The sequence below is a fragment of the Gadus macrocephalus genome, chromosome 3 (genome assembly GCF_031168955.1).
Source record: "Gadus macrocephalus chromosome 3, ASM3116895v1".
In the NCBI taxonomy this organism is placed as follows: domain Eukaryota; kingdom Metazoa; phylum Chordata; class Actinopteri; order Gadiformes; family Gadidae; genus Gadus; species Gadus macrocephalus.
This window is the reverse complement of record NC_082384.1, coordinates 15089338-15099414: the sequence shown is the minus strand read 5'-3', so window position 1 is coordinate 15099414 and position 10077 is coordinate 15089338. Positions and strand designations below refer to the sequence as shown.

Genomic DNA, 10077 nt, shown 5'->3' with positions numbered 1-10077 from the left:
CATCGGCCCTGGGGGAAGCACAGCGGCCCCCACATCTGTCTCCCAGACCCAGGTCGGCCCTGGCTGCCGCGGCAGAACCCGAGCAGATCACAGGAATCATCCTCAATTAATGTAAACCATCAGGCGCTCCCTAGCGGCTCCTTCTGCCTCCGAGCCCCCATCTCCTCCACCGCCTCCTCCTGCTCCTCCGCCTCCTCCTTGTTCTTCTTCCAGGAGGCCATTCCCGTCTGACACCCACACCAGAGTCTGACGAGGGTTCACCTGCTGACCGTGGTCGTAGCTGGCCTGGTGGTGGAGTAGGGTGGGGGTGGGGGGATTCCAATGTTATGGTGGATGGCTTGTGAACAGAGGCAGGGATGTCGATAGATCAGTCGGAGCGGCCAGACAGTCCTCAGGTTTTAAAGGCCACGGGGACGGTTATTGGCAAGGGTCTGAACTTGCAGAACCGCATCATTGCAGCAGCACCACCACCACCACCCCAACCGGGGCCCAGGAAATGGCTTCCATGTGCATCATCCCCATCTGCACCTCGGCTGGGCCAGGGCCAAAGGACTGTCCTTTGACCGCTTTGAAAGAACGATGCAAAGGGGGGGTGTTAAGCTTTAAAAGCCAAAGGTAGCCAGCGATGGCTGGGATGGGGGATAGAAAGGGAGGAGGGTTGAAGCGTAGGTTACAAGAGCCTTTGTTATCGACCATTTTATTTTTTTAAGCGAGAGAGAAAGACGCATCAAAAAAAAAAAAAAGGGAGAAGAGCTGTTTACTAGCCACCACCTGGTCTTCAGGGATTGCCAGACTGTGACTCACCCTCTGGTTATATTTGGTGAAACATCTCCCCGACCAAAGCCACACTGGGCTCCTGCAGTCTGCAGCTGCGCTATATATCTCACTCCTGTCGATTAGTGTGCCCTTAGCAACAGCTAACACAGGGGCCCATGAATTTTTAACCAAAGCCTTGAGTTAAATCAGGTTGTGTGGTGAAGGCAGAGGCGGGGTGGGGGGAGTATCTCGGGGGCTGGTTGGTTGATCACTGTGTCTGGCCGAGTTAAGCCTGTGGCCTCATCACATTCACTCACGCCAGAGTCCAGTAAGCACCCCTCTCTGGCACTGATGAGCATAATATTGACCAAGACATGGCCCCTCTGCATGGACGTTAATTAAGTAACAGACGAGAAATCAAACCTGAGAAGAGATCTGCTCCTCACGCTAATAAGGGAAGGGAGAAACGCACACACGGCCATTTGTGGACTTATTAAATCAAGCACACGTGAACATGTTAGTTATGTTTTATAGATGGCCTATGTCGGTAATCAAAACTCACCAAGGACCATCCATATTCCTCAGTCAATCCTCCAAGGCTCGTTTATGAATGAACTCCTCCTCTATAAACCTATAAGGTGTCTTTCATGACATGTTATGCCAGTGTGGCAAAGAAACTAGAATGATAGTGAGATGTCATGGAAGTGACGTAAAGTGTAGAAGACCTTATAAGTTGTTTGAAACCAACTAGAGGAATACGATTATAATAAGATAATACTATGGGGTCCTACATTGCTGTTAATGTTTATTCCAATGCTCCGTGCCCAGTGCCACACTAGGCGCAAAGTTCCTTTGATGTATTCAGCAAGAGCATTGTGTTCACCCCGATCGCTGATGCCGATTCTTAACCTCTACTGTTCTGATAAACACCCTCCGCCTACATCTGGACATATCGACTCCCCTGTGGGAGTCAAAGCAGTCACCGTGGAGGAGGAGAGGCTGATGAAAAAACTGCAGATTGTTGTTCACAAATGACCTCTGACCGGCGCCATGGGAGCCAACCAGAGCGTAGATGTTGTGGAGCCCTGGCACTCTGATGTGATGGCTCCAGGCGGAGGGCTTTGTGCTCCAGCCCTTCCACCCTACTCCCCCCCCCCCCACCCAATGTCCACCCCCTCTGTGGCACTCCTTCGCCACTAGCCCCCCATGCATTATTCATGGAGGGCTATAGTGATGGTGGAGGGGGGCCGGGGGGAAACAGAATGAGGAAGAGGACACGGCAAGGTTCAAGACCTTCTCAGATCACAAGGAACTACTGGTTAACCTCCCCTTGAAGTGGCGAGCGCGGGGATAGAGCGGCTTTCTGCCCGAGACGTGGATCTGAGACCAGGCTCGGGGATCAATGGGGGATTCTCCGGGGGGCTCAGTGGGGATCGCATCAGCTGCGAGGTGATTGGCGGATCAATGTGGTTCCCATGGTTTGCTTTGCCATTGTGAGAGCCGGTCCTCCTCTTGGTAAAGCGAGTGATACTGCCTAATGATCGGTTGGTCACACTGTTCTGACCCTGAGGGCCGGTGGACATGAACATCCGGCATGGACACTATCCTGCACAGGAAGAGCCTAGCACTGTGTATGCAGAGGAAAGAAGAGAGAAAAGAAGAATATTCTTCGTAAAAATACCCTTTGGGTCATGGGTCTTCCTTTGTACACAACCCAAACCCTGTAGAGATTACCAGCTTGAGTAACGCTTGCTTGTAGTTTTACAACTCTCTCCATTCCTTTGCCAAATAGACTTTGTCATCTATTATGATGTGTGGTGATCAGTGGGAAAGAAAGTATACGTCCTGTTGTTAATCCTTAATGCAATCCCCGCCTGACAGCGCACACATACCCAGGCCGTAAACACAGCACAACTACACGTCCGGCTAATTAGATAATTGCCTGCCTTTGTTTAAGCTGACGCTGGCCTGCGGTGCCCTCACACACAAAACAACAAGCCATCATTTGTTCATCCCGTCTTGTCAAGGTACCAAGTTAGGTCGCCTGTCGAACACCCCACCTACGCCATTTACACGCTCCCGTGACCGTATTAGCCGCGGCCGCTGCGGAGGAATTAAACATTCAGTGGCAGGACGGCTGCGATGAATAAATACATCTCTGGACAGATTAATTCTAAGTGACACGGAGGTGAGCAGCTCAGATAAACTAACGGCAGCGGGCTGTCTCACAGATAAAGTGTGCACCCCATGGTCTCTGCTGTAATTATTGGCTAACAGTCATTAACCTGGCAAACAGAGGCTTAGCTGTGTTGTTTAAAGGACTCTGGGATGCATAATGACAGACTGATATGTCATAGCGCTCGGGGAGGTGAGGGGGAGGGTGTGGATTAATGAGATTTTACTGGAGGGAGAATGCAAAAGGGAGGTGGGAAAACGGCGGGGAAAATGCAGGAGGAAGGAGGGGCACATTAAGCTAATTGGAAGATGAGTGCCTACTTGTAAAAGTGCTTCTAATGGCATATTTGTTACTCTTGTGGCATCGCAAGGCTAATGCAGAAAGTGGGGAATGAGACATAGGCAAGGACTGCAGGGACCTGTGTTTGTCTGCAAACACTCTGCGCTATACATACTCTCATTCCCATACGCGCACATCTTCCGTTCTTAATTAGCCGAAAGACAGAGCTCAGGAGTTATAGCGCTGGATATATCTATGGACATGTATGCAAGGGCCCTACAAGGGGCCGTATCTCTGTACCAGGGTCCATTACATTACTTTGTGTGAGATGGAGATCTTGGAGAAGGAGAAAATTGGCATTGGTATATTTAGTGCATCCAAATAGTACACAAATGCTTTTGTCCGATTTATCACTTGCAAAAATGTCTTCTCCTTGTTTCTCTTGTCTATTCACTTGAGGTCAATGGCTGATCACACCCTTCAAAAATACAAAGATAAGCTTTGAATGATCTGTAAGGGTGTTGATTTGAAAACACAACAACGCAGATTCTCTTTAGAGGGAAAAGAATGAAGAAGCGAATCTATGAAATATCTCACGAGTGCAGTCAAGGTCAGGCATGTATTCTGGAATATGATTTATTAATGATTATTAACAGACACGTGTGTCATCATAAACCAGGACAGGGTGCAGCTTCAGAGTGAAATTGTATGATGACATGTATCAACCTTCATGGCTCCTAGTTATTATATATCACTACAATTATGATGCTGTAGCACAAAGAAAGACGTGTTTAATTTGTAAGTGTTTCTCGTGAAATGTTCATTTTAGTGATTCTTTTGAATTTGCTTTCATTTTCGTCTCTTGTTTCAATTAAATATAATGGAAGTACAAATGACCAAATGGCTATGCAGCATAAAAATAATAGTGCATAGGCTAGAATTTAAAGTCCTGCCTCCGGGAAAAAGAAGAGAAAAAAAAGGGCATACACAGAATGAAAGTGTAAAATGTTTTTAATGTATATTTAACAACAAATACCCTGGTGACTATTGAAGTTTGATCTCTAAAGAATCTATCTGTGGGCATGATGTGAAGCCCATGAACAACCCCCTGTCTTCTTTATACAGCCTTCATTTTGTTTTGTTTTCCTTCTTCTGCTTCCACTGTCTCTCTTTAAACATTTATTTTCAGTTTTTCTCCTTACAGGCCCCTTTATGATTTCTGATGTTGATTTTTCCAGCTTTTAACTCGGAAGAGTAGTCATTTATCTTTTATAGGTCCTAGCAGGGTATAGAGCACATACACAATTATTGCAGTATCTCTGTGACTAATTATCCTTCCTTTGTGTGGCTTGCCCAGCCCCCCCACCCCGAAGAGACTTGCATCTTGTAGCGTAAGAGGTTGTGTTAACTGATTGCCGTTAGTATTCATCTCCGTTTTATGCATATCTTCCACATCTCAAAGTCAAAATACATTTCAGAAGTTGTTTCATTTCAGTTTATTGGAGAGAAAAAGTTGATTGTCACTAGGGGAGAAATGCAGTGGGTCAAGTATTTGACACGCAAACCCGCCTGCAAGCCCAGGTTTCAGACCATGCCAAGATTATTCTCCCAGATCCATTGCAATGGTTTGATGTTTGGCACTGGGCTAGTTTCAAAGAAGTCAAAGCATTTCATATTTCAGTCATTAACAAAAGCATCCCAAGAAGAAGCCGGCCAAGAAAGTGCTCCTTCAGAATGATGTTCTCAAAGGAGCCTCTCATGGGAACATCTCTAGTGTCTGGAAGAAACATGGACGTTTGTTTCCCACAAAAGCACACTCCAATACAGGATTAGGAAACATCAAGGATCGTAAAAGACATACACTGACAATACCTCATTCATTACCTTGTAGATATTTTTTCTATGTAGCCACTTTGAACAAAATAACATATATTTTCAAAGAACTTTGTGTGACTTAATACAATGGACCATTTTCTATTAATATTAATTGTTATACAAGATGTGACCCTGTGAAGCTCATTAACATTAAAGATAGGAACGATTTATCCATTGCCTGTTTAATGAGTGGATATTCAACAACAGAGTAACATCTTAGGTGTCTTGTTAGATGACCTTTAATTAGCCTGAGATTTCCTTTACGAATGTCTTAACACTAGCCAGAGTTAGGGGACACTAAGAACAACACCTGCCAGCTAGAGATTAAAGCCATGCATAATTATGATAGCATGTCTATGTAAGCTTGTGTTGTTTTTTTCGGTCTGACACAGATGTAAATAAAAGTAGAGGCGGAGTGATTGTACAGAGGGAGTCTCAGCGAAGGTTCACTGCTTTTGCAAATCTGTTTTCTGTCAGTCTTTCTACAAACTACATCTACAAAGACTGCTAATAGGTCCGCCTCCGTTTTCTAAATTTCCTCACACCCTTACTCTTTCTTTAGGATTCTGATGAGTGGCATTATTCATATCGGTGATCTGAAGTAAATAAGCAAGCCTTGTGGGGTGTTTGGGACATGGAGACAATGGTGGAAAGACTTTTTTAGACAAAGCTACATTTTCTCATCGCTTAAGGGCCTTTTGAATTTAATGTAGAGAGCAGCTCACCCCAACTTTATCCTCTACTCTCACTGATTATGCACAATCAATAATGTTTTGTGTGTGTTTGTCTTCTCTCTTGTCTCCTTTTGGCCCTCTAGGATGCTGCAGGCAAAGTGTTGGACCGCTGGTCCATCATGTCCCGAGAAGAGGAGATTATCACCCTGCAGCAATTCCTACGCTTTGGTGAGACCAAATCAATTGTGGAGCTTATGGCAATTCAAGAGAAGGAAGGTCAGGCGGTTACCGTTCCCTCTTCCAAGACGGACTCCGGGATAAGGACATTCATTGAAAGCAACAATCGCAGTCGTAGCCCCGGTCTCCTGACGCATATGGAGAGCAGTAGCCCCTCCAGCATTCATCACTTTGAGAATATTCCCAACAGCCTGGCATTCCTGCTTCCCTTCCAGTACATCAACCCAGTCTCGGCCCCCATGCTAGGCCTTCCCCCCAATGGCCTGCCCATGGAGCAGTCTGCCCTGCGGCTACGCGAACCCAGCCTCCCAAACCAGAGTGAGCAGGTGGAGAGCAGTGAATCCGAGGTGTCCCTTTCCCCTTTTCGCTCGGGTCAGAGCCCAAGCCGTGGACCCCTGGGCGGCATGAACAGCAACATCGAACCCAAGACGGAGTCCAGCAACCGGGCCTCCCCCATCTCGCCTACCCCTTCCACACAACAAGCCCAGCAGCAACAACAGCAGCAGCAGCAGCAGACACAGCTCCAGCAGCATCAACATCAACAACAACCACAGCAGCAGCAGCAGCAGCAGCAGCAGCAGCAGCAGCAGCAGCAGCAGGGCTCGCAACAGCCCCAGAACCAGCAGCAGCCCCACAACCTGAGTGACCACCAGGTCCATCACCACTTCGTGAAGAGCGAGCAGTCCAAGTCCATCACCCATTCTTCCTTCTCCTCCAAGATGCACCGCATGCGCCGCATGGGCTCTACCTCCCGCAAGGGCCGTGTCTGCTGCAATTCTTGTGGCAAGACCTTTTACGACAAGGGCACTCTGAAGATCCACTACAACGCGGTGCACCTGAAGATCAAGCACCGCTGCACCATTGAGGGCTGCAACATGGTCTTCAGCTCCTTGCGGAGCCGCAACCGCCACAGCGCCAACCCCAACCCCCGGCTGCACATGCCAATGCTGCGCAACAATCGGGACAAGGACCTCATCCGGTCAAACTCATCGGGTACACCCGTCATCTCCTCCAACAAGAGCGGTGGCTTTAGTTTAACCAGTCCTGGAAGGCCACCCTTGGGCTTCACCACTCCGCCGTTAGACCCTATTCTTCACTCACCCCTGCAGGGTCCATTGGTGTTCCCATCCCTCAAGTCAGTGCAGCCAGTCCAGCCCGTGCCTCCGTTCTATCGTACGTTGTTGTCCCCCGCCGATCTGGTCAGCCCTCCAGTGTCACTGCCAACCAGTCCCATCCTGCCAAACAACCCCAACAGCACCTCCCTCATGGACCAGCAGCAGAACATGTTAGCTGCTGCAGCTGCCGCCTCCCACAAGGGTAACCATCCTCATATGTCTGATGCCGGGCCCATGTCCCATCGCATGCCCACTCCCTGTGGCATCCAGGAACCCATCAGTGTAAACAGCGACCCCATGCCAAAGAAGAAGCCGCGTAAGTCCAGCATGCCGGTGAAGATCGAGAAGGAAGTGATCGACGTGGCGGATGATTATGATGACAAGGATGAAGACGATGATGACGACATGCACCATCATCACCACCACCACCCCGCGTCCCTTCTCCACAGCCACGTGAAGATAAACGGGAACTGCAACAGTATCAAAAACAACGGCAGCGGCAGCGGGAACCACAGCGGTGGGAGTGGACACCAGTCCCCTTCTCAGGACGAGATGAGCCCCGGCCTGGCCCTCAGGGGCATGATCAGGCACAACGAAGACGAGTGCAGAGAAGGTCCCTGCAGCGAGACGAGGAGCGGCAACGACCTCAGGAGCTCCGGGGAGCTGCGCTGCATGGACAGCTTCACCTCCGAGGACCAGGACCACGAGAGGGACTTTGAGAACGAATCGGAAACCTCAGAGTCGAAGATGTTCTACCGGGACGAGATGATGGAGGTGGAGGACAAGCACGGCCGCCACGGAGGACACGGTCTGGACAAGGACCACGAGGAAGAGGACGCGCACATGAGGAGCGAGATGGACGACAAGAGCCGGTCGTCGCCGTCCCCCCACCAGCCCCCCGTCAAGATCAAGGAGGAGCTGGCCGACCCCACCTACGACATGTTCTGCATGAGCCAGTACGGCCTCTACAACGGGGGCATGGCGGCCGCCGCCGCCGCCGCCAGCATGGCGGCGCTACACGAGAGCTTCATCTCCTCCATGGCGTACGGTGCCAGCCCGCCCAAGTTCCCGCCGTCGCAGTCGCCGGAGGGGGACCTGTGCTCCAGCCCCGACCCCAAGATCTGCTACGTGTGCAAGAAGAGCTTCAAGAGCTCCTACAGCGTGAAGCTCCACTACAAGAACGTCCACCTCAAGGAGATGCACGTGTGCACCGTGGCCGGCTGCAACGCCGCCTTCCCCTCCCGACGGAGCCGAGACAGGTTAGTTGAAACGTGAGAAGCGCCGCGCTTGAGAGTCGACTGTGTGAATGTTCCGTTGTTATTATTTATCATGTTTTTTTTGTTATTAATGTAAACGGTAGGTAAATCGGAGTAAATCGGAAGGGTTAATTGTTTATTTTAATTTTTTTTGACACACATAGTTGTATCTTTCATTGAGAAGTATCTTTGCATCGTTGCAATACTTAGTTCAACTTAACTAGATAAAGTACGTCTCTCAACAGCTGTTGAGCTAATTAATTACTAAGAGATAGATTCAGTGACACACAGCACCTTGTCAAGTCAAAGTACAGAAAGCGTGTCAGTTCGATGAAAAACTGTACACGCACACACACACACAAACACACACGCACGCATACAGGAACATACACTGACACACAAACCTACTTGTCCACAAGCATGCCCCTGTAGGACAGCTGTGTGTTATTTACCTGCACTCCCCTCACCTTGTCACTGGCAGGTAGGTGAAGGTGCATATTTTAACATACGAGACGGAGGTCTGTCAAACCGCTGCATTTATTAACGCGTCTGGAGTTGAATCTAGCCCCACTCACCTGGGCTTGTTAGCACTTACCGTCTCCACACACACACACACACACACACACACACACACACACACACACACACACACACACACACACACACACACACACACACACACACACACACACACACACACACACACACACACACTGCCCTTGAAATAAACGGTAGCGGCACTGGTAGCAGTTTGGCTCAGTAACACATGCTGGGGGCATATTATATTACGTATATACCACTTGGCCTAGCATCTCCCAGAGGAGTTGCTAGATGTGTTTGTTTCTTTAGACAGGCCATGGTTAAAGATCTTGAACCGTTCATTCAAAGTCACACAAATAACCCTGTCCAATATAAACTTATATAGTAAGACAGGTATAAAGTATGGAGTATAAGTAGGGGAATCCGTGAAGTAAGTTCCAGCAGCAGAACCATAACAGTTATTCGTGTAAAAGTAATTTAAAATGATTGAAAAGTCTTAAAATAGTAGAATTGCCTCTCTTTTCGACCTGATGACGTACAGAGTATCATATTCCATTGCCTCAACCTTGTGCCTCAAAGTGAAATCCACCCTTCTTAGATTCCCAGCACGAGAAAATATTTCATGTGTTCAGACTAGCATGGGAACCAACCAGGAACTGGGGAGAAAACGCAAGCAGCCAACTCCTCGAGGGGGGGAATTGTGGGATGAAACTAAAATATCTTTCAGTGTGTGTAAAAAGTCTCCGGCAGTTGACACATTCATTTGATGCAGAACAACTTTCAAAGCTACGTCCCCCCTCCCAGCCAACTACCGCTCTCTCGTCTCCATTATCTCCAGGTAATTGGCAACTCAAAAGATTCACAGATAGCGAATCATCCGTCTCATCCACAGACAAATGTCCCTCGCCCCACCTCTCACCCTGAGCTTTTTATTGAGTTCCCCGTGAGAGTGGCATCTGCTCCTGCCACTGCATGTTCATTAGCCGCCGGTAAACAGTGCAGGTGACTTCTCTGGCTTCTGCCCTGGATCAGGGAGGAGGGAAGGAGAGGAAGGAATAGAGGGGGAGAGGGTGGAGACGGAGGAGGAGAGAGTGGGGGATGAGAGGAGGAGGATGAGATGAGAAAGGAAAGACAAAAAAACAGCGGAGTTAACATAAGCCGCGTTGCCT

The 10077-nt window shown here is 48.8% G+C and overlaps 1 protein-coding gene across 1 annotated transcript in view; it reads left to right on the top strand.

Moving 5' to 3' along the window:
• The first annotated feature begins 4999 nt into the window (after window positions 1-4999).
• The window catches only part of LOC132453745 (zinc finger protein basonuclin-2-like), a 12572-nt gene continuing 7494 nt past the window's right edge, over window positions 5000-10077 (top strand). Inside the window, exons 1-2 of the mRNA XM_060046689.1 lie at window positions 5000-5005; window positions 5904-8371. Coding sequence (XP_059902672.1) covers window positions 5000-5005; window positions 5904-8371 — 2474 coding nt within the window. The remainder of the gene's footprint in view (window positions 5006-5903; window positions 8372-10077) is intronic.